Here is a 24,763-nt window from a genome sequence, read left to right as displayed (position 1 = left end):
TCAGGAGCTAGCATTTCAATTCCTTTATTTAGCGCTGTAACTAAACTAAGAACATAATCTCACTTGCAGTGGTGAGGCTTCCTGCAGCAAGGTGAGCTCCACTGTGCTGCCCAAGGGCCCAACCTTTCCTCCAGCAGACTCAGACCTTCACCCTAGCCTCTCTCTTCCAGCCCCTGCGCAGGAGGGAGCTCGGAGGAACTGGGTTTATATAAGCAGGGAATACAGTACAGTATTTGTGGAAAAACAGACACCGCTTCTGTTACAAGTCTATATTTGTCCACTTTATTACAGTTTGAGCTGCCATTTTCATTTAAAACAGTGTTACAGCTTTCCCATATTTGGTGAAGAATAAAACATGCTGTACGTTATAAGACTCTTAAAACCATGCTCTTTCCACCCAAAGCTGAACTGTAGGCATTTTAAATACATCAGAAGTTTACAAAAATATACAATGACTTAAAAAAAAAGGATTACAATCTAAACTTGTTCCCTGGCATAAAAAAAGCATCAGTGCTACCACGTCAGTAAATTTCAGTGCTTTTAAAATATCCCCTGAGGAAATGGTGGCTGTCTTAGTTCAGTGCACTCCACTAAGCTATACCTTCAAAAAACAGAGCTAGAGAATACTTTGTACAAATGACAGAAATGGTTGTGCAAAGATGAAACAAAAGCCCACTCGTAGAGCCTTCTCCCTCTTATGGCTAGGAGGAGTTAAGCGTATTAAAATTTTGTCCAAACGTTTTGCGATAGGAAATGTTTTGCAACTCTTCCAAGTTGCAGGGAGAGACTCTTCACTTTTACTTTCCCCCCTTTTAGAAATGTTTCAAAATGGGTGGAAGATTGAATCGGGACAATGCAATCTTGTCCAGACCAGAAACTTATTTTTCCCCTATGAAACCTTTAAGCAAAGGATCTCACTATTCTGGGTTGACTGGCTACTTTGGGACAGTGGTCTGATTAGGCCAATTATGCGTTAATGTAGATCATTAAGAGCTCCCCTGTAGTAGAAATCTGTAGCCAGGACAGGAACCCCCAAAACTGAACAAGCCCGTGTTAATTGTGGGCCAGCGGGGGTTAACCGCAGAGGCACGCGGGCACCTGCAGGGGAGTTGGGTGGATCCGCTCACTGCTGGCAGGCAGACAGGTCCAGCAGTGCCAGCTCTCGGATCTCTTGCAGAAGGGAGTACAGCGTGATGCCACTGCTCTGCTGGAACTCCTGCTCCTCCCCCTGCAGCGCGGGCGCTCTGCCCTGCTCCTCTGCCAGCTGGGACGCCTCCTCCGCCCAGCGAACCACCTCCTGCACCAGCTCCGCCTTGCCCGCTGCCGCCCGCTGCCCCGCCCGCGCCTCCGTCCCGCCGCTCTCGTGCGGCCTGTTGCTGACCACCTCCAGGCACAGGCTGTCCGCGTGGCACCGCGACGGCCGCACGGAGATCCGCACCTGCGCGGGAGAGCGGCGGCCGTGAGGAGGGGGCGGGGCGAGGGGCGACGCGTGCCCGGGAGGCAGAGGACGAGACCGCGGGGATACTCACGGAGACGTGGTCGAACAGGCTGAAGGTGTGAGTGCCCTCGGCGGTGCTGGTGCAAATCCGGTCCGGGAATCTCTGCAGCGAGCCCGGCTGCCACTCGCAGCTCCCATCATGCCTCAGGCTCAGCACCTGGCCCTCCCGGCTCCTCAGGTACGCCGCAGCTCTCACCCCGTACCTGCAGACGCGCACCAGGAAGGCCCGACACACTAAGTCAACCCATAACTCCAACCTGGGAAAACCTTAGCTTCTTCAAATTGTTGTGCCAAACCGAGGGGGCAGTTATGCAATTAGCTTATTTTCTTAAGATGCATATAGAATTTTTTTTGAGGTTTTTACAGTGCTTTAATCAAGACGGTTGGCTATGAAAGTCCCTGGAGCCTAATTAGATCTCGGCTACAGTTCTAGAAAGAAGAAGTGTGGGCAGACTCCTTCGACTGGCCCACCTTTGAGCCGCTCGTCTTTAAAAGCGTCGCAGGCGGCACAGCCCCGTGCTGCAGGAGAGGAGTGCCTCTCAGGGACTGCGCTGCACCCAAGACGCCAGAAGGGGGCGCTGTGTTGCCAAGCACTGATAGAGCTGACTCTACCACCCCACCCTTGGTGGCCATGCTCAGCCGCTTGCTTGGGGGGTCTCAGTCGGCTAACGGCTCGAACCCGTGATCACAGAGCCCAACCCGCACTAAAAGAGAGAGCCCTGACCAGCTGTGCTACCTGCTACCTGTGGGACACTGTTTCAAAATCAAGCATGACTGGACAGCTGCAAATTGCTGTCCCATCAGCAGACCTGGGAACAAACACCAGAACGCCATTGGCCCGGATGGCGTAGATCACTCCATCGGCTGTGCAGCCCTCGTCCGTCAGCGGGTCCTTGTCTCTGAAGTACAGGCACTGGAACAGCTCTGTGGACTGCTTCTGCGCATGCTGGGCCGCCTGCAGGCACAGGACACTACTGTGAGTGCATGCTGGAGGAGAGGCAGTGCTACACTGCTGGGATTCAGCTCTGGTTCAGTCTCCTTCTGAACTGTGCAATACAGGTGAAACACATTATAACCACGGGAAAGGGCCTAGTTCAGAGCTGCTCAAGCTGTCCTGCATTAACCTGCAGCATCCCAGACAAAACATTGTGGAGTACTCAGGTGCTCATTACTTGGGATTGAATCAAGACTGTCTGAAGTCTGTGTTTTATTTACTGATCAAGAGGATAAGCCTGCTGTGGCTCGTTTATGAGATACTTTTGGAGAGGTGGGTGTTATCTACAGCCTTTGGTGGTGTCTCAGAACAAATGTTCCCCTAGCTTGCCATAGACTGTAGTCACCATAGTGACTTCTGATCAAGCATGCTCCATTAGCCCTGCTGCCCTCTACCCATCAATTCCTAATCCCTGCCCTGTCCCAGCCTATACCATGCCCCACCCCTTCCCCCTCCCGGCCCCACCCACCCGTCATGTCCCACCCCTTCCCATTCCCATTTCCTGCCTCACCCCTTCCCCACCATGCCCCACCCCTTCCCCCTCCATCTGCCAGCCCCACACTTCCCCATCCTGACTCCACCCACCCATGTCATGACCCACCCTATATCTGCCAACCCCACCCCTTCCCCATCCTGATTCCACCCACCCCTGTCATGCCCCACCCCTTCCCATTCCCTGCCTCACCCCTTCTCCTTCCCTGCCCCGCCCTCGCCTCAGCCATGCCCCACCCCTTCCCACCCTGTTCCGGTTATTGATGTGCTGGGCCAGCTCCTGCAGCTCCTTGTTACTGCAGGGGGACTCGGACACCTCACGCCCCTGCTCCTTCTGGATGGCGGCCGTGAGGAGGCGGTGCACGATGACGTCAGCGTAGCGGCGGATCGGCGAGGTGAAGTGGGTGTAGTGCTCCAGAGCCAGACCTGTCACAGACACACAGTCGCACCTGGCTAGACATTCAGACCAGCGTTCTGCCCACACCCTCTTACTCAGCGTACCGTCCCTGCACAGCTGCCAGGTTCCAAAAGCACAGACGTCGCCCTTGTTTTAACATACCAGAGAAACAAGTAACAAAGGAAAGGCCATAATAATTGGCGACTTTGACTTCCCAAAAGATGTGAAAACCCAGATATCTGAAACTTACTGGAAGAGAGGGAAATCAAGTTCTTTCTAACCGTCTGTCAAAATAAGGAGAAGTTTATATCGACCTGGACTTTCCAAGCAGCCCTGACAGATGGATAAAAACGGCACTGAGAGGGGAACACTCTGCCTGTCTGGGGAGCGTCATGCTGCAGCTCACACTCTCACACAGGAGTGAACGTGAGAAACTGAAACAGGGTGAGACAGGCGTGGAGTCTGCTGCAGGGATGGAGTGATGAGACAGAGGGACGAGGTGTGTTACGACAGAGGGCGAATTCCTAATCCTGGAAATCTCTGAAAGACCACAGCTCGCACTCTCCCTTCAGACACGCCACAGCTCCCCTGCCTGGTCTCAGGGCTCGCCTGACAGTTGGGTCTGATCAGGCCTGAGCTACTCTGACACACACACAGTTAAACTTCCTTTTTCGGCAAGCTAAATATTCCCGAAGAAGGGAAGGGAAGCCTGTCCTGAGACTGGGCACGAGGGGGCGTGGTGCTCTCACCGTAGTGGTAGTGCTGGTCCCGCGGGCAGGCGCCGGTGCAGAAGTACTGCGCGTTGGCCATGGCCTGAGTGGCCATCATGCGCAGCAGCTTGTTGACCAGGGGGTCGCGGGGGTCCTGCGCCCGGTCCAGGGAGGCGGCCAGGGCCTTGTTCGACCTGCGACGGCAAAGTCACACACTGAGCCCCCCCCGCGGACTGCGGCTGGCGTTCTCCGGGGGAGGGGGGAGGCGGCCGGGCCGAGGGGCCTTACTGTGTGTCGATGGTGAAGCCCCGGGCCCTGGCGCACTCCCTGAGCTCCGCGAAGTACTCCTGGCGCGGGGGTGGGTGGTGGCGCAGCAGGGCCTCGTGCGGGAAGCTCTCGTGGATCTTCTTGGCCGCCCAGTGGTTGGCGAAGATCATGCACTCGGCCACGGTCTCGTGCACCTCCAGGGGCTGGCGCGGCACCAGCGCCGTGATGTTCTTCTCCTCGTCCAGCTGCGCCTGCACCTCCACTCCCTCCAGCTCCAGAGCGCCCCCCCTGTCCCGCTGGGCCCGCAGGTGCCGGGCCACGTGGGTCAGGGTCTCCAGCGCCCGGCGCAGCTCTCCCAGACGCTCCTCCCTCTCCGGCGGCCCCAGCCCGCCCAGCTCGGGCAGCTCCTCCGCCGCGCCCCCGTCCAGCAGGCTCTGGGCCAGCTCGTAGTGCAGCTGGTAGGAGGAGCGGATCACCGTGCGCCCCAGCCACACCCGGCGCACCGCCAGGGTCTGCCCGTCCAGCTCCCACAGCATGCTCATCGCGTACCTGCAGCACAGCGCACGCAGACAGGGCCGTCACGAGCCGTCACGGCTCACACGAGCGACTTTACACAGCGGGTCTTCGTCTACTTTCCTTCAGAAACATTCTGTAAAAATCCCTTACGAAGACAGGACTCGCGCTGAATTTCTGTGAGCTGCACAGAAACCTTGAGGATGAATACTATGGGCAGTCTATATTATTCCAGGAGCCTGCCACAAATGGAGTTCCACTAGTAGTGGTACAGGCCTGGCGTTCCGCTCTCTGCGCATTGAGATTTACTCCCCTGCCACAGCTCTAGGGGCCCACCTGCAGCTTGAGCGGAGCGCTCACTCACCTGTCCACTCCGCCCAGAAGAGAGCACAGGTCCGCACTGAGGACAGCAGGCAGCATGTCGTAGCGCCGGTCAGCCAGGTAGTAGGTGGTGGCCCTGAGGCAGGAGCGAGAAAAGACGGCTTCATTACGTCTCCACCCTCGCTGTATTCCGGCCAGTTATGCCAGCTGTATCAGAAAAGTCCGAAATTTCACAGGTCCAGGCAGAATTCACGCTCTTCAGTAGTCTAACTGGGAGGGTCTTTCTTGTTCTTCTCACTGTCTTCCCTCTCCCTCTTACTCCATCGTCCACTCTACCTCTCTCCTCTTTCAATTCAAGGCTTTATTACTCTCCCTGACTCCTTCTTACTCACTCCCTCAGTACTGTCTCACCCTCTCTCTTACTCTCTCCCTCAGGGCTGTCTCACCCCCTCTCTCTCTCTCTCAGGACTGTCTCACCCCCTGTCTCTCTCCCTCAGTGCGGTCTCACCCCCTCTTTCTCTCCCTCCATGCTGTCTCACCCTCTCTCTCCTTGCTGTCTCACCCCCCCCCCCTCCATCTGTGCTGTCTCACCCTCTCTCTCTCCCTCATTGCTGTCTCACCCCCCCTCTCTCTCCCTCAGTGCTGTCTCACCCCCCTCTCTGTCCCTCAGTGCTGTCTCACTCCCCCCCTCTCTGTCCCTCAGTGCTGTCTCACTCCCCCCCTCTCTCTCCCTCAGTGCTGTCTCACCCCCCCTCTCTCTCCCTCAGTGCTGTCTCACTCCCCCCCTCTCTCTCCCTCAGTGCTGTCTCACCCCCCCTCTCTCTCCCTCAGTGCTGTCTCACCCCCCCCTCTCTCTCCTTCAGTGCTGTCTCACCCCCTCTCTCTCTCCCTCAGTGCTGTCTCACCCTCTCTCTCTCTCCCTCAGTGCTGTCTCACTCCCCCTCTCTCTCCCTCAGTGCTGTCTCACCCCCCCTCTCTCTCCCTCAGTGCTGTCTCACCCCCTCTCTCTCCCTCAGTGCTGTCTCACCCTCTCTCTCTCTCCCTCAGTGCTGTCTCACCCCCCCTCTCTCTCCCTCAGTGCTGTCTCACCCTCTCTCTCTCTCCCTCAGTGCTGTCTCACCCTCTCTCTCTCTCCCTCAGTGCTGTCTCACCCTCTCTCTCTCTCCCTCAGTGCTGTCTCACCCCCCTCTCTCTCCCTCAGTGCTGTCTCACCCTCTCTCTCTCTCCCTCAGTGCTGTCTCACCCTCTCTCTCCCTCAGTGCTGTCTCACTCCCCCTCTCTCTCTCTCCCTCAGTGCTGTCTCACCCTCTCTCTCTCTCCCTCAGTGCTGTCTCACCCTCCCTCTCTCTCCCTCAGTGCTGTCTCACCCTCTCTCTCTCTCCTTCAGTGCTGTCTCACCCCCCCTCTCTCTCCCTCAGTGCTGTCTCACCCTCCCTCTCTCTCCCTCAGTGCTGTCTCACTCACCCTCTCTCTCCCTCAGTGCTGTCTCACCCTCTCTCTCTCTCCCTCAGTGCTGTCTCACCCCCCCCTCTCTCCCTCAGTGCTGTCTCACCCTCCATCTCTCTCCCTCAGTGCTGTCTCACCCTCTCTCTCTCTCCCTCAGTGCTGTCTCACCCTCTCTCTCCCTCAGTGCTGTCTCACTCCCCCTCTCTCTCCCTCAGTGCTGTCTCACTCCCCCTCTCTCTCCCTCAGTGCTGTCTCACTCCCCCTCTCTCTCTCTCCCTCAGTGCTGTCTCACCCTCTCTCTCTCTCCCTCAGTGCTGTCTCACCCCCCCTCTCTCTCCCTCAGTGCTGTCTCACCCTCTCTCTCTCTCCCTCAGTGCTGTCTCACCCCCCCTCTCTCTCCCTCAGTGCTGTCTCACCCTCTCTCTCTCTCCCTCAGTGCTGTCTCACCCCCCCCCTCTCTCCCTCAGTGCTGTCTCACCCTCTCTCTCTCTCCCTCAGTGCTGTCTCACCCTCTCTCTACCTCAGTGCTGTCTCACCCTCTCTCTCTCTCCTTCAGTGCTGTCTCACCCCCCCTCTCTCTCCCTCAGTGCTGTCTCACCCTCTCTTTCTCTCCTTCAGTGCTGTCTCACCCCCTCTCTCTCTCCCTCAGTGCTGTCTCACCCTCTCTCTCTCTCCCTCAGTGCTGTCTCACCCTCTCTCTCCCTCAGTGCTGTCTCACCCTCCCTCTCTCTCCCTCAGTGCTGTCTCACCCCCCCTCTCTCTCCCTCAGTGCTGTCTCACCCTCTCTCTCTCTCCCTCAGTGCTGTCTCACCCTCTCTCTCTCTCCCTCAGTGCTGTCTCACTCCCCCTCTCTCTCCCTCAGTGCTGTCTCACCCTCTCTCTCTGTCCCTCAGTGCTGTCTCACCCTCTCTCTCTCTCCCTCAGTGCTGTCTCACCCCCCCCTCTCTCTCAGTGCTGTCTCACCCTCTCTCTCTCTCCCTCAGTGCTGTCTCACCCCCCCTCTCTCTCCCTCAGTGCTGTCTCACCCTCTCTCTCCCTCAGTGCTGTCTCACCCCCCCTCTCTCTCCCTCAGTGCTGTCTCACCCCCCCTCTCTCTCCCTCAGTGCTGTCTCACCCTCTCTCTCTCTCCCTCAGTGCTGTCTCACCCCCCCTCTCTGTCCCTCAGTGCTGTCTCACCCCCCCTCTCTGTCCCTCAGTGCTGTCTCACCCTCTCTCTCTCTCCCTCAGTGCTGTCTCACCCCCCCTCTCTCTCCCTCAGTGCTGTCTCACCCTCTCTCTCTCTCCCTCAGTGCTGTCTCACCCCCCTCTCTCTCCCTCAGTGCTGTCTCACCCCCCCTCTCTCTCCCTCAGTGCTGTCTCACCCTCTCTCTCTCTCCCTCAGTGCTGTCTCACCCTCTCTCTCTCTCCCTCAGTGCTGTCTCACCCTCTCTCTCTCTCCCTCAGTGCTGTCTCACCCCCCCTCTCTCTCCCTCAGTGCTGTCTCACCCCCCCTCTCTCTCCCTCAGTGCTGTCTCACCCCCTCTCTCTCTCCCTCAGTGCTGTCTCACCCCCCCTCTCTCTCCCTCAGTGCTGTCTCACCCTCTCTCTCTCTCCCTCAGTGCTGTCTCACCCTCTCTCTCTCTCCTTCAGTGCTGTCTCACCCCCTCTCTCTCTCCCTCAGTGCTGTCTCACCCCCCCTCTCTCTCCCTCAGTGCTGTCTCACCCCCTCTCTCTCCCTCAGTGCTGTCTCACCCTCTCTCTCTCTCCCTCAGTGCTGTCTCACCCTCTCTCTCTCTCCTTCAGTGCTGTCTCACCCCCTCTCAATTCAATTCAAGGTGCTTTATTAGCATGACCGATGGGTACAATCAGTGTTGCCAAAGCAAATAAAAATAATAAAATTAACATAGAACAAAACAAAAAACACCCCCTCTCTCTCTCCCTCAGTGCTGTCTCACCTGGATCTGGCCTCCAGGTCGGTGAGGGAGCCTTGCTTGACGAAGTGTGTGACATCAGCGATGTGCACCCCCAGCTCCAGGTGGCCCCCGGGCAGCGCCCTCACCGACAGGGTGTCGTCCACGTCCTCGCAGCCCTGAGGGTCCACACTGAACACCAGGTGGGTCTGTCGCAGGTCCCGGCGCCCCCGCACCTGCTCAGGCTCCACATCCCAGCGGCTGTCGGTGGGAATTACCGGCATCTCCCGCAGCTGATGGCCAGGACACAGCCCGCTCACTGCTGGCCCATGGCCCACGGCCGAGCCCCCGACCCCCGCGCTCGCGGGCGGACGGGCAGACGGCACTCACCTGCGCCTCGGAGAAAGGCGGCACCTGGATGCTGTTCTCCACCAGGATAGTGGCCACCTCGGTCTCCAGCTGGCCCACTCTGCCCAGGACCCGCACAAAGTGCCCATTCGGGTACAGAGAGGAGCTGTCCCACGAGTCCAGGCGCACCACCACGCGCTGGTCCTGAAAGGCGGAGCAGAACAGGAAACAAGGCGGAGGAAGGGGGAGAAGGGTTAGAGTGCCAGGAAGTGAATATGCAGACCTGGGCTTACTTCAAACAACGCCAGAAAGAGAGAACTACATTGTCTGACCGTCACTGTCACCATCAGCGCAACGCCAGTTCAACCACATTCCTGCCACTCCAACCTGAACTTCAGATTACTGCCACTACACCATACCGCTGCGAAGAAAGATGAGGCTGCTGCCCCAAATTCCACATGGGATGAGGGCACTAGACTCCAGCACAGGTGATAGTGGTACAGCAAAGGAGCCAGCTCACAGTCCTACAGATCCCTGATCTAGACAGCTTTCATTAGACCTGGCTTAGTATGGGTTGCTTGCGGCTGTTTGCTGTCTACAGTGAACCATTTCCACACCCGTTGTAAGACTGCATGCTTGCATCCCTGCAGGTTCTGTTGAAAGTGTTCAGTCCACGACAACAAGGCTGCACCTCTCTGCTGCAGGGGTCTGGGATCTAGAGACACAGGGCGATGATCACCTGCAGTGCTTCGGCCTGCTGTGTGCTGATCCTGATCTTGGGAATCCGGTAGTCCCAGGGCGTGACCAGGATCCGCTGGGAGTTGCGGCTCTGAGACTGGATCTCCTCGCGGGGGGGGAACGTCACCACGTAATCCCGCCAGTTCCTCTGCAGGATCCCCACCACCCGACCTGGAGGACCCGGAGACGGTGTGGAAGGGGAGGATGCGATGGGGAAAAGCAGGATGAGAAAATGGGAGTTACAGATAGAGGACAGACAGGAAAGAAGAGGCACATTTTCCCAATCTCTACCAACTCAGAGTGCCTGTAAACATACGAGAGTAACAGAGCCACAGGCTTTACAGCCAGACGAGGCGATGAGATTTGTAGTAGAGCTGGAATAACCACTTCCCTCAGCAGCGTTAACAGCGACAGATGGAGTGCCCTCTGCTGACCACAGCCGGAACTGCACAACAGTAAGTCCATGAGCGTTGCAGGGGCCTCCTGTTACTTTACGTTTTCGAAATACTCCGTACTGGAGGTCCTCTGTTAATTAATGGTTGATCGCCGTGAAAAGGTGGAGAAGCAGAGCTGCTGCACTGAGCGCGCGGGCCGTACCTGTTGGCATGGGCTGGCCCTGGGGCTCCTCCCCCTGCCTGTCCTCGCCCTCCCCGTCGCTCAGCGCCATCGTCCGCCCGCGCCACTCTGCACGGGACAGCAGCTCCACCGCCACCACGTCCCCATGGACCGCGCGGTTCCGGAGCTTCCCGCCGAACACCAGCACGTCGCTGTTGAGCTCTGCGCGGCAGGGAGACAGACTTCAGGGCGACAGGACATGGCTCAACAGGAGATGCCAAACAATCGCTCGCCTTTCTGGGAAAAGGGGTCGAGGGGCGGGCCGGCACGTGCGGACAGCAGACGGGCCCAGAAAAGAGATTTCACTTCCCCACCTTCTTGGACATGGTCTGGGGAAGCCAGCTGGGGGGTTGGCAGCAGGGAGGGGAAAGGGTGAAACCTGCTCACCTGCGTTCTTGTTGGAAGAGCCCTCTATCCGGACGAAGGCTTCGGCCTGGGCTCTGTGCTTGTTGACATTCAGGACGCCCTGCAACGCATCAGACACAAGGTGAGGCCCCGGGCCCGCACAGGCCGCTTCCACCGAGACTCCATCCAGCCGCTGCCTCACCAGTTTGGCAAAATACACAAGATGCAAGTCTTTCACTGGAAATACAGCCGAACATTGACTACATTCAGAACAGGCAAAAGAGCTGGTGATCCCCTTTTCTTAATGTAACATCCATCCATATTCTTATGGCTTTATCCAGTACAGGGTCATGACAGCCTGGAGCCTATCCCAGGAAGCAATGCGCACAAGGCAGGGTACGCCCTGGACAGGACACCAGTCCATCACAGGGCACACGCTGACACCCACACACCCACACACCCACACACCCACACACCCACACCAACAGGGCCAATTCTCCAGTATGTCTTTGGACTGTGGAAGGAAACCAAGGAAACCCACGCCAACACAAGTAAAACATACAAACCAGGTAGGATCCATTTCAGAAAATCCCCCCGGAGCGGCGGAGGCAGACCTGGATATATCTCCCGGATTTGATCCCGGCCTCCAGGATGTCAGAGGGGAGGTGCTCGGCGTATTCCCGCTCCCGGACCTCGCTCCCCTTCTCCCTCAGCGCCTGGGCGATGGAGGCGTACAGCTCGTGCCCAGCCTGCAGGTCTGGCCAGAAACTCTCCAGGTACTCCTGATGAGCAAGAGAAGACCGACCTGCTAGTATCACACTACAGCTCAATACACCAGGTAGCTCTGCACCAAGTTCTCTGCCTGTACACAGTGTGAACAACAATGCAAATACTCATGACTCTTGTGCTAGTATGAATAATATTTAAAGCAGATACAATTATAAGAGCAGATTACGTTCATAGATGATTTTTAAGAATCTACACCACTTCCTAATTTCTAGGAAGATAAATTTGCAGCTAGATATTGACACTGATAAGCCAGATTGGTAACAAAGAGCTACACACGCCCTACTGAAAAACCGGGGTACAAACAGTCCCCTCTCAGTCATTGAACAGCAACCACTTGGAACATGTTTCACTGCACCACCTTGCTCTCAGTTAATCACACATCAGTATGTATAAATGTTAATTAGGCCTCACACTGAAGAGTCACTGAACACTGAAGTACTACTGTTTTAGCAAAGCCATGTGACATGTTAAACAGTCAGTGTGCTGATACAAGGGCTTAGATTCAGTCAAACGCTGAACACATTTCCAGTCTAAGGTCTTTACTGTTCTAGAAGCTTTTTAGATTTGCACTCATGGCTTGTACCTGGGTGGAAATGACATACACCCCAGAGTTGAGGCTGCTGTACTCCTCGATGGCCTCACGGTCCTCTGTGATCATCACGATGGGTTTCAAGCCAGCCAGGTGGTTGTAGTACCACACAGCAGCATGGTACACTGACCTGCAGCAACATCACTCCAATTAATAACACTGAACGGCACCTGGGCACATCTGGAAAGACAGGCAACTGCAGGAGTCAGGTGCACAAATGCACACAGATACTATCTGGCAACAGATGTTGTCAGCAATACAGTACAACTTGTAAACACATCCATTTTATCTTTAGTGACTAAAATGCAAGGTATCCAGGTTATTTAAATTGTTTTTGCATACCTGCACTAATAAAACCTCATTTAGAATACTGCACACAATCTTGCCTGCTACATTACAGAAAAGATATGGCTGCTCTGGAGTCTGTCCAGAAAAGAGCCATCAGATACATTCCAGTGTCCTGCGCTGACTGGCTAAAACAGCTGAATCTTTTTACTTTTTAAAACAGAGAAGACAATGAGGCGACTTTATCTGAGCATCCATAATCCACAAAGGCACTGACAAAGTCAGCCCAGAGGACTTCTTCAGGATCAACAGTGAAACAGGTGGTACACAGGTGGAGTCTACTTGTTAGGGCATTGAAAACTAAGAACATGAGGCACTTCTTTACACAAAGGGGTGCGGGAGTTTGGAGCAAGGTACCCACCCATGTTGTGGCAGCCGATACCCAGGTTTCTGTCAAGAAATGACTGGATAAGGTCCTCGAATCAGTTAACTACTAACTAGCCAATAGACTGGAAGGGCCAAATGTTTTCCTCTCTGTTCTTCAAATATGTATCCATTTAAAGTAATTGGCATCTCCAATTTACCTTTCCAACTCCAGCCCAGAATCTAGCTTGCAAGGCAGGCTGGCGAGGGCGGCGGGGGCTCACCTGGTGTGCCATTTCTCCAGTGCCTCTCCTCTCTCCCGGGGGCAGTAGGAGTAGAGCTGGAACTCGTTGGAGAAGAGGACGCAGTCGTGGCGGGGGTCCTTCACCAGGCTGCGCAGACGGTTGTACAACCTGGGACAAACAGAGCGCACGGCATCCCTGTCAACAGTGGCCCCTCGTTCCTGCTTCAGCTCCACGGCCACCTGATACTAGCCACTGCTGTCGCCGGTAACAGCGGAGGTCGACGACCTGAACCCCGTGACAGCACAGCTACAGTACCCCGGCTTCCTGTTGCTCCAGGAAGTGATCTCAGAACACTGCTGCCTCCTCCCACCCACCTAGCTTATCCGAGCCCATCCCACAGGTGTGCGGGTGTATGAGTGCTACCCCCCTCCCTGATTGGGACGCCGGAGAGAGGGGATGATTTGGAATTGCCAATCAAACCTACACGGCCTTTCTCTGGGAGGTGGGAACACTTGACTCAGCTTGGCTCAAAAATGCGTGAGACAACATGCAAACTCCACGCAGACAGATGTGACCTTGAGAAATCGAACCCTGGACCCTGGAGTCGTGAAGGAGTGGAGCTAACCACTGCACCACCACCCCTGGGCTTGTGCTGCTTTTACACGTTTCTGCACGTACTCAATCGTGAGTGGAACTGCAACACTTCACCACAGGGCGGTGTCTAGTGTTATGTCTTTCACTGCTGATGCCGATGCTCATGCAATTGGGCTAAAAGGAGCATCACCTGTGCCACCTGCTGGCAGGGAAAACAGCGGTCGCTTCACTAATTTACAAAAAGGTAAATGTTCATGGAAGCTGAACATTATAACTTTCAACGGCTGTATTATGGAAGAGCTTTGATTCCAGTGTATCCAGAGATGCCAAGCTTGCCCTCTTCACAGTGCAGCTCCTCTGTATGTTTGCAAGTTAATACAATACTTGTACAGCTGCAGTAGTTCTTTAATTCACCAGTGAGCGGTATAAAGAGGGACTGATCCATCGGAAGCCTTTTACAGGTACAACTTAAAATCTTTCTTTTAAGCCACTGACTTCATCCTGAGGGGCTCTGAGTCAGTCAGCACCCTGCTGTTGTTTCTGGGAAACTTCAGAAACTATTACCATGCACAACACTAGAATTTCACCTTTGCTACAAATAAAAAGCACAGAGTCAAATTCATATGATATGCACGAAGCAGTTCAAGTAGCTCTTCAAACTCTTCACTGCCACAAAGCGACACATACTGCCCGTCTCCTAACAGAAAAAGAAATAATTACTGTAATTAAGTGTTATCCAAGAGGTAATGTAGCACATTTCCATTGTGTCTGCCTTTTATTCAATGACAAGTGGGGGAGAAGATAGAGGAAGTTGAAACTAGTATTTTTAACCTAATGAAAATAATTTTAAAACAAAAACAGAAAACTGTCTCAGCATAATCTTTTTTTGTGCAGAATAGAAGGCGGCTGTGACCACTTACCTGAATTAACTAACTCTCTGAGCTTCTGGTGGACGTCTGAAAATATCTTTTAGGCCCTTACAAGCATATCATGTGTGGAAACCTAGTCTGATGTCATTCATTTGCAAACCTGCACTATTCCTTAACTCCATGCCTGGTGCTTGTTCGTGCCTCAGAATGCTACTGCTAATAATAATCAGCCATTAAACGTAGCTACTTAAAATGCTTTACAGTAAAAAAACAAAAACAGGAGAGGAGACAACACAATTAGAACAATTAAAAACAATGGCTTCGAATGCAGTAGAGTAGACAATGCAAAATGGCAGACACAAACATCAATTAAATAAAAGCCTTTTTGAAGAAGGAGGTTTTGAACTGAATTTGGGGATAGAATTCCCCAGAGCTATGGGGCACAACAGGAGAAGAACTTGTCACCATTGAATGTGAGCTGGGGGTCAAACAGGAGATCAGAGTCAAACGAACGAAGCTTGCGATTTGGAGAGAAGGAACATACTGTAAGTCAGACAGGTATGAGACGCCAAGCCATGTAGAGCCCCATATGTGAGCTTGAAACCTGACTGGAAGCAAGTGCAAGGACTCCACGACAAGAGTAATGTTATTACTTGCACACAACCTGATCAGGATTCTGGCTGCTGAAATCTGGACATACTGAAGTTTGTTTAGTGTGGATTTAGATATCCCAGCAAGCAGGCCACTGCAGTAATCAATTCTAGAGTAAATGAATGCTGACTGGCTTTTCAGCTACAGTCAGAGACAACATAGGACATACTCTGGCAATATTTCTGAGATGGAAGAATGATGTCTTTAAAATATTTTGTCCACGGGGCTCAGAATAACGAAAATGCTCTTTGATATCGGCTGTACACATTGTAAAAATCCCTACCCAGGTTCCACCATGCACAGCAACAAACCCCAGTGAGAGGTTAATAGGTTTTACAGGACTTTTGGATTAAAGACAGATCCAATCTGACAGCTCACTAAAATAGTGCATCCCTCTTGCTCAGCAAACTCTGCCAATATTCCCTGCTACTCTGATGTGAGCAGTGGGGTAATTAACAGCCCAGCATGGACTGTGCTGCACCTTGTCAAGCATGTCTCCCTAACACAATGAAAATGAAGCCTTGCTGTATTAATGATGCAAAGATTAAAATGAGCTGCAGGCATAAATAAGAAAACAAAAATGCTACCGAAACCCTCGAGAGATTTATTTTTAATATGCATCCCGTTTATTAAGACCAAAACTCAAACTAATTAATAGTGCAGGAAAATGATGATGCACAGACTGAAAGCTGAGAAGGTGTGTGTGTGTGTGTGTGTGTGTGTGTGTGTGTGTGTGTGTGTAAAGGCATGAACCTCCCAGGCTCACTGACAGGACAGTCACGTTCTGCTGGCTCAGCACACAGCAGCTGAATGAGCCTGTGACAGCACTTCTGCCTGGACTGGACTCACTGCGTTAGGGGATGATTTCCTTCTGGCTTGAGTGAACAGCCTTCTTCCCCAGCACTGAGACCCAAGTTGTTATACTGACAGCACCGCTCCCACCTTGAGCTCGTCCGTTCACAGAAGCCAGGAGATGCTGAGACTACTCGGAACTGAGGGGGGGAGACCCCTAATGAAAATCCAGATGTTGCTGCTGCTGCAGGTGGGGTTGGTGAGCCTATAGGGGGCACTCTTCTCTCCAGAGCGCAACTTCCTTACACTTACAGATATATATTGCTTTTCTGGGCACTCCACTCAAAGCGCTTTACAGGTAATGGGGACTCCCCTCCACCACCACCAGTGTGCAGCCCCACCTGGATGATGCGACAGCAGCCATAGTGCGCCAGTACTCTCACCACACACCAGCTATCAGTGGGGAGGAGAGCAGAGTGATGAAGCCAGTTCAGAGATGGGGATTAATAGGAGGTCATGACTGATAAAGGCCAATGGGAAATTTGGCCAGGACACCGGGGTACACCCCTACTCTTTTCGAAAAACGCCCTGGGATTTTTAATGACCACAGAGAGTCAGGACCTCGGTTTTACGTCTCATCTGAAGGACAGTGCCATTTTACAGTATAGTGTCCCCATCACTATACTGGGGCATTAGGACCCACACAGACTGCAGGGTGAGCGCCCCCTGCTGGCCCCCACTAACACCTCTTCCAGCAGCAACTTTTAACATTTCCCAGCAGGTCTCTCATCCAGGTACTGACCAGGCTCACACTGCTGAGCTTCAGCGGGCTGCCAGTTGTGAGTTGCAGGGTGATATGCTGCTGTAGTAATGTGACAACAGACATCCAAACCAATAATGTGACAACAGACATCGCGCTAATAGAGGTACTAACCTTCGTGAAAGCAAAGTAATGTTAAACCAAGTTCCTAACAAATATATCAGCATTAAAGGGCCCGGGAAATCAATGGTAAGAATAGGATTGTTAACCCCCCATGCCCTGGCTAAATTCCACTCTAGGCTTGCACACTCTGACCTGCCTACTGTCAAATCTCCCACTCAGTCCAGTAGGTAGAGTAACTGCGCACTATTCTTTCAGCTGATCTGCTGAGCAGTGGGGCCGTGAGCACATGAGAACTGCTACACCAACCCAGGTGTGTCCCTCCTGCAAGTGAAAACGCTGTGGGATCCTCTGAGATGAAAAGTGATATATGCACAAATTATGAATGACATATTTCCCTGCAGAACGCCCTGGGCAACTACACAGGAGAGTGCCAAGGAACAAGTAAAGGTTTATCCCATGCTGAAAAGAGAAGAAAAGAAACACGGTGTTTCGGCTGTGGAGCCTTCTTCAGGCCCGTCACACACCTGAAGAAGGCACGGAATAAACCTTTACTTGTTCCTTTTTGCAGCCGAAGCATGGTGAACTCCCTGCTCGAGCTTATACCTTATACCTATGGCGAGCAGCTCGTTGGCATAATGGCTTCAGTGCCTGACTCGCATTCTGGAAGCTGGGGTTCGAATCCTGCTCACGGCATGAGTTCTCCTTTTCCCACGGGCCGGTAGAGGAATCCTACTCCATCGGGCCCCTGAGCAAGGCCCTTCACCCCAGCTGCTCCAGGGGACTGACCCTGCGCTCTGACCCCCAGCTGTACCTGCGCCCGCGGTGCTGCTGCACGGACTGGCAGGCCGTCTGCATGAACACGATCCCCCGCAGCTCCGCGAACTCCAGCACCTCCAGGAAGTCCTGCACCACTCCCACATCCGGCACCACGTAGTGGGTCACATCCCCGGGCAGCACCTTCCCTCCTGCTGGCAGACAGACACCAGGGCCGGTCAGCACCCGCGCTGTTCCCCCCCCGCCGCTGGCACTGCCTCTGGGGCTGCAGGTGTTCCCCCTGCCGCTGCAGCTGCTGGTCGTCATCATCATCATCATCATCATCATGGCTGCTGGTCATCACTGCTGCTTCCACTACACGGCTCTCTACAGCTTTAAGAGCCTGCCACAGGACTATATGTGGACCACTACGCTGTTTTTGGACCAAACATCTGTTTTTTTCTGTTTACAACTGTTTTTTTGTGCAATGTATTTTTATATTTATAATGTGCAATAAAAGTTTTTGTGTACTGTTCTGTTTTTTGTACATTCTGTACTGTGAGCAACTTTTTTGAGTGCACTTCTCACTGACTGTGTTGTATTGCTGTATTATTGTATTATTTCATTACACAGTTGCTGTGTTGACTGTGCTCAGCTGCTGTTGCACTGCAATTTCCCTTACAGGATCAATAAAGAATCTATCTGATCTAACGGTTTATAACTGAGAGGAAGGCAGGCAGGCAGGCACTGGGCCTTCATTCATCTTCAGAACACATGGTGAAAACAAGACCCAGAGAGAACAGGTGGAAATCAGGCGGACGTGCATTTACAACTGGGGACCGAGGCGCTTCTTCGCCCACAGTGTGGTGGGAGTGCGGAACAAGCTGTCCCACCAAGATCCTCAGATCAGCTAGTAAGCACCGAACTGCTCGGATGGGCCACACCGCCTCCTCTCGTTTGTAGCCTCTATGGTGTTCTTACGGGTGTGTTTATCTCCTTTTATTTTCAATAGCTAACTGATTTATCCTTTCAAATGTAATATGAATCTAATCGTGTGCTACATAAAGGCAAGGCAACGGAGATCACGTTAAACACACTGCGTTTTTAAAACGCGACGAGCAGCAACAAGTGGCTGTTTTTTAAAGAAGAAATGAGCTGCCTCCGAGCCTGCACACAGCGGGTTCGCCGGCCAGCGCGCTGCGGAGAGTAAGCCAGGGGATTTCTGTACCTGCACAGACTGCTATTTTTCATTTTACTTTCACATAACGCGTTAAGATTGTTTTACAGTTTCCTGGACGAGGGAAAAGAGGGAATACAGAGAGGCTGATCGCAAGCTTGCTTCGTGTTTTTCTCAGTACGCAAACGGCAGATCTACATATTTACAGGAGAGACAGCTTTTCGGAAACGATATGCTGGAAAGGGTGTTTTGTGTCCAGTTTTGTCTTCGTTTCATTTACAAATCGAGAAACAATAACGTTACCGTTGTCGCAGTCCGCCTGGCACAGAGAGCTGTAGCAAGGTACATATTCTCTCAAATAATGTTCCCGCACGACACGGACTTTTCGACCGCGGGAGCTCTTGAGGTGAAGGATCTTCTCTGTCTTCAGCATCTCGTATTCCGGGGATAGACAGTATATCGTGATGTCGCCACTACAGCTTGTTTTCCAAGTAATTTATTTGTAAACAACAAGCCCATTGAGAGACGCTGCATGACATACCCACACACTCATCGCTAGCTTCACGCTACTTCAAATAGCGCTACAACAGCCTTTGCGTGACCTGGAAGGACTGTTCGTGTGTTGTGCAGCGAGACCTCTTGCGTCACAGGAAATCACACATGAATAGAGAGTGGCTTGTTGGGGAACAGGGAAAATGAGAAAGCGTCTCTGCCCAAGTTGAAGGAAAGAGCGGGGAAGGGACGAGTGTTAAACGTCTCAGGCAGGGGCGTAGTGGGTGCTCCGGGCTCTAACTGGCTCCCAGCATAGGGACACCCCTCCAATTTACAATGCAATCCTCGAGCGCTATAATCAAACAGCAGAATTAGCGGAACCTTATGTTTATATACAGTGCCTTGCGAAAGTATTCGGCCCCCTTGAACTTTTCAACCTTTTGCCACATTTCAGGCTTCAAACATAAAGATATAAATTTTTTATTTTATGTGAAGAATCACCAACAAGTGGGACACAATTGTGAAGTGGAACGAAATCTATTGGATTTTTGAAACTTTTTTAACTAATAAAAAAATGAAAAGTGGAGCGTGCAAAATTATTCGGCCCCCTTGCGTTAATACTTTGTAGAGCCACCTTTTGCTGCGATTACAGCTGCAAGTCGCTTGGGGTATGTCTCTATCAGTTTTGCACATCGAGAGACTGAAATTCTTGCCCATTCTTCCTTGCAAAACAGCTCAAGCTCAGTGAGGTTGGATGGAGAGCGTTTGTGAACAGCAGTTTTCAGCTCTTTCCACAGATTCTCGATTGGATTCAGGTCTGGACTTTGACTTGGCCATTCAAACACCTGGATACGTTTATTTGTGAACCATTCCTTTGTAGATTTTGCTGTATGTTTGGGATCATTGTCTTGTTGGAAGATAAATCTCCGTCCCAGTTTCAGGTCTTTTGCAGACTCCAACAGGTTTTCATCCAGAATGGTCCTGTATTTGGCTGCATCCATCTTCCCCTCAATTTTAACCATCTTCCCTGTCCCTGCTGAAGAAAAGCAGGCCCAAACCATGATGCTGCCACCACCATGTTTGACAGTGGGGATGGTGTGTTGAGGGTGATGAGCTGTGTTGCTTTTACGCCAAACATATCGTTTTGCATTGTGGCCAAAAAGTTCGATTTTGGTTTCATCTGACCAGAGCACCTTCTTCCACATGTTTGGGGTGTCTCCCAGGTGGCTTGTGGCAAACTTTAGACGAGACTTTTTATGGATATCTTTGAGAAATGGCTTTCTTCTTGCCACTCTTCCATAAAGGCCAGATTTGTGCAGTGTAAGACTGATTGTTGTCCTATGGACAGACTCTCCCACCTCAGCTGTAGTTCTCTGCAGTTCATCCAGAGTGATCATGGGCCTCTTGGCTGCATCTCTGATCAGTCTTCTCCTTGTCTGAGCTGAAAGTTTAGAGGGACGGCCAGGTCTTGGTAGATTTCCAGTGGTCTGATACTCCTTCCATTTCAAGATGATCGCTTGCACAGTGCTCCTTGGGATGTTTGAAGCTTGGGAAATCTTTTTGTATCCAAATCCGGCTTTAAACTTCTCCACAACAGTATTACGGACCTGCCTGGTGTGTTCCTTGGTCTTCATGATGCTCTCTGCGCTTTCAACAGAACCTTGAGACTATCACAGAGCAGGTGCATTTATACAGAGACTTGATTACACACAGGTGGATTCTATTTATCACCATCAGTCATTTAGGACAACATTGGATCATTCAGAGATCCTCGCTGAACTTCTGGAGTGAGTTTGCTGCACTGAAAGTAAAGGGGCCGAATAATTTTGCACGCCCCACTTTTCATTTTTTTATTAGTTAAAAAAGTTTCAAAAATCCAATAGATTTCGTTCCACTTCACAATTGTGTCCCACTTGTTGGTGATTCTTCACATAAAATAAAAAATTTATATCTTTATGTTTGAAGCCTGAAATGTGGCAAAAGGTTGAAAAGTTCAAGGGGGCCGAATACTTTCGCAAGGCACTGTACATACGGTCAATTCAATTCAATTGAATTCAAGGTGCTTTATTAGCATGACCGATGGGTACAATCAGTGTTGCCAAGAGTTGTTGTGTTGTGAGAGAGAGAGAGACCGACAGTGTTGTCGGTCTCTCTCTCTCTCACAGACACACACAAGTTAAGCAACAATTACCTAGGCTGCCGAACGCCATTGTGCCACGGCGGATACACATAAAAACAAGCAGTGCCTACCTCTGTTGTGAGGTTTTGGCCTTCTAGACCAGACGTAGGCGTCGGGGCTGGGAATTGAATATGGCGATAATCTCGTCACTGTCTAGAGAGTCGGCAAATTCCCGTTTAAATGTCAGCTAGTTTGCAAAGGTCTCTCATATGAGGACCTTGTCTTTAGCTAAAGAAAAGCTGCAAGAGCTCATTTTCACTTGTTGCTTGTAACAGTTCTAAGTATTTCGAATGCCTAATTTTAGATTTCGGTAGTTTTACGAGTTACTCTGAAGTTAATATTTTATTACAAAATACAATGAACACACGCAAAACGCAAGATTCAAAATCCGTGTGAAATTTTGTATTTAAATGCCATGCAGGGTTTACTTTGTCATTATCCGTGTGTTTGTATTTACAGGGGTCTTATGTGCAAACATGAAGCGATGAGCTCACAGGCCTTTTATCTTTGTGTTTCTGGCCAGTCCTTGGTGTGGAATACAGCGTGAGGGCACACCTGCCCTCTGAAGACACAGTTATGGGTGCCTGTGTTAGATCCCCAGGTGAAGTCGAGTCTTCTGTAGTCTGCAATGTAATGACCCAGACAAGTTTGCTTGTCCTGCTCCATGAAGTTGCCCACCCGCCCGTCGAACAGCACAAACGACGAAACTCATCGCAATCGTGAGTGCTGCGTCTGTGTCTGTTTGTGTCGCTGTAGGTAGCGTTCGTGCTGCTTTCGTTTCCGAGATATAGCGCCTTGGTTTTTCGGGTAATCACGTGAATATCTACAAGGAAGTTTACAGGTACCAACAAACTCGGTACTTGAACTCCTGATTGTGATGAAAACAATGGGGGCAATTTGTTTTCCGAGTTTGTCTGGTCGGGTGGGGTGGATGTTTCAATTTATTTCAATAAAGCGCCTTCTTTTCCTGGTCGTGACGTCACTCGGTGACGTACAAAACAGCAAAACCACAACCACCAGATCTTTCATTTGTGATCTTTTGATCAGTTGACCCCAGACTTTGCAGCCTTAACACGAATAAACAGACTTACATTTAGGGAGGAGTTACTGCGTTAGTTCATTGGGTTAGGTGTTTTCTTTAAATTTTTAACCATGTTCTCGAAAATGTGTTGCTTGTGTACTCCTAATAATAATAATAATAATGTTTCTTTATTAGCCCTATACAATTTCTTGCATTAGGAATTCGTCTTTTCACATACCCCAGCTTTTCTCCATGGAGACACAGACAGGGAGAGAAGCTTGGGGTCAGAGTGCAGGGTCAGCCATTGTACGGCACCCCTGGAGCAGTTAGGGTTAAGGGCCTTGCTCAGGGGCCCAACGGAGTAGGATTCCTCTGCCGGCCACGGGATTTGAACCGGCCACCGCTCCGCCTCCTTTCATTGGTGAAGAGACACCAATTTCCAAATTACCGCTGGTACAACACAAGAGCCCATATTCACATTTTAGGTATTCGTTTCAGATCGATATAATTTAACAATAAAAAACAAAATTGAAAGCACGAGCATAATAATATAATTATCATAGACTTACAAAGCAGAAGGTGTTTCCCCTAAAATATACGATTAAAATTGTTCAAATACCATGTTTTCATTACAGAAAGCAGCGGAGACAGTTATATTGCAAATAAAAAATGTATTTATTTCGAAGAGTACGGGACATTGTGAATCAACAAAAAAAAATAAGCCGATGTAGTTATTTTGCAAATTTGTAAAGCATTTTAAAAATATATCCTCTGATTGGGTAAAGCGCCACAGCGGAAGTTCCGAGAACATGTAGATACACAGGTGATGGATGTTCTACTTGGTCCAAATACTGTAGCTCCGGTTAACCCGTGTGTGCTGTTTGAGCACGCTGGATATATAGTAACACATCCACTGGTTTCCAATTACTATCAATCTAAGAAAAGTCGCACTTAGATTAAAACTGAATAGCAGACAAAGAAGGTCATGGCATCCACAGCGCGTTCACGACTCCGATAGCATGTCACGATAGGAGTGCGCGCATCACGATCACATCGCAATACCTATTGCGACTGGCGCATCACTGTCATGGCGCCACTGTCACGACATTAAGTCTATATATAGTGTATGGCATATAATCCCCAATCTGATATTTCAAGTAGGGGGTCTAGAGTTTTTACTAAAGTGTAACTTTGACATTGGAAGAATCCCCTTGAAACTTGCCTGTTTTCATAAACAAGTACTTCTGACGTGGTCACTTATGTATAAACATAACTTTTCCCCACATTGATTTACTATCTGGAACAACAAATATATAAAAAATAGAAATAAAACCTTATTTTTTTAAAACTGGGTCAAGAATGATGTAATTTGGATTAAACAATTAATCAAGGCTGATGGTAAAATATATAGTTACACCGAGTTTGTTAATAGATACAATATTTCTATTACTTTGGATCAGTATTTTGCTGTAATTAATGCGATTTCTGGGGAAATATTAACTCTTTTAAGGAGTTGTAATAGTAGTCCTTTAGAAACATTGGAAGAATTTACAGCTCATATTAAACTACAAGGAAAGGATATTGTGAGTTGTGGATGTAATAACCAATTTTTTAGATCCCTGTTAAAAAATGATAATTTACTTGCGACTACAATATATTAGAATTCCGCATTTGGAAAGCGCATTGATTGGAGAAAAATTTGGATGATGCCCAATAAATATTGTATAACCAATAAAATTAAGGAGGTTTCATACAAAATAATTCATCGAATTTACCCAGTTAAAACTCTTGTTACCCAACGATTTAAAATTAATATAGATGACAAGTGTGTTTTTTGTGACAATAGCCCTGAAACTATTCAGCATTTGTTTTGGTTATGTTCCAAGGTAAAAATGTTCTGGACTAAGTTGCAGAATTATATTAAAAAAGAGACGAATATTGATATTTGTTTTGTTGAAAAAGATATTATGTTAAGTTTCAGCCCCAGTGAAAACAATATAAAAAATTATTTTGTAATAAATTTAATTATTATATTGGCACGTTATCATATACATAAAATGAAGTGGTCTGGGAGGTACCCTGTGTTTGAGCATTTTAAAATGGAAGTAAAGGGGAATTTGCAGACTATATCGAAATGCAAAAATAAATGAAAGCGGTGCGGACATTATTTTTATTTAATTTGTTTAATCTTTTTTCATAACTTGAATTAATGTAGTAGTATGTACCCCAGACGATATTTTGTTTGGAATTGTTACATGTACTCTTGTTTGTATTGTAATGTTTGTTCTTTTGTTAAGCATAAATAACAATTAAAAAAAAGTCTATATATCGCGATATCGCGATATGACATATCCTGACAAAACGCACCCACCCCCATGTCACAACATGGAGCCTGCATATCGCGACATAAACCCCGTATATCGCGATATGACATACCCCGACAAAATGTCCCGCCCCCATGTCGCAACATGGAGTCCATATATCGCGACACTTCCTATCTGGGTATAT

General features: G+C 50.4%; 1 protein-coding gene across 3 annotated transcripts; it reads right to left on the bottom strand.

Moving 5' to 3' along the window:
• Positions 1-254: 254 nt before the first annotated feature.
• dis3l (DIS3 like exosome 3'-5' exoribonuclease) lies at positions 255-19,192 on the bottom strand. Of its 3 annotated transcripts, none has more exons than XM_088641070.1 (17): positions 18,867-19,192; positions 17,445-17,601; positions 12,884-13,012; positions 11,946-12,081; positions 11,188-11,355; positions 10,616-10,694; positions 10,211-10,390; positions 9,615-9,784; positions 8,918-9,079; positions 8,573-8,820; positions 5,236-5,328; positions 4,380-4,907; positions 4,131-4,285; positions 3,232-3,410; positions 2,308-2,453; positions 1,530-1,701; positions 255-1,438 (listed from the first exon to the last, which is right to left on the bottom strand). In XM_088641070.1, exons 1-17 carry the CDS (start codon positions 18,994-18,996, stop codon positions 1,124-1,126), a joined length of 3,147 nt encoding a protein of 1,048 aa, XP_088497196.1. In that variant the 5' UTR covers positions 18,997-19,192; the 3' UTR covers positions 255-1,123. The 3 variants fall into 3 exon arrangements, with proteins under 3 accessions (XP_088497196.1, XP_088497197.1, XP_088497198.1); XM_088641071.1 differs by having other exon boundaries at positions 17,445-17,598; XM_088641072.1 differs by lacking the exons at positions 17,445-17,601; positions 18,867-19,192 and having other exon boundaries at positions 11,946-12,131; positions 12,884-13,007.
• Between the last annotated feature and the right edge of the window lie 5,571 nt (positions 19,193-24,763).

The sequence above is a fragment of the Lepisosteus platostomus genome, chromosome 7 (genome assembly GCF_059453375.1).
Source record: "Lepisosteus platostomus isolate fLepPlt1 chromosome 7, fLepPlt1.hap1, whole genome shotgun sequence".
Taxonomy (NCBI): domain Eukaryota; kingdom Metazoa; phylum Chordata; class Actinopteri; order Semionotiformes; family Lepisosteidae; genus Lepisosteus; species Lepisosteus platostomus.
The sequence above is the reverse complement of the archived record's forward strand: the minus strand, read 5'-3'. Positions and strand labels throughout refer to the sequence as shown.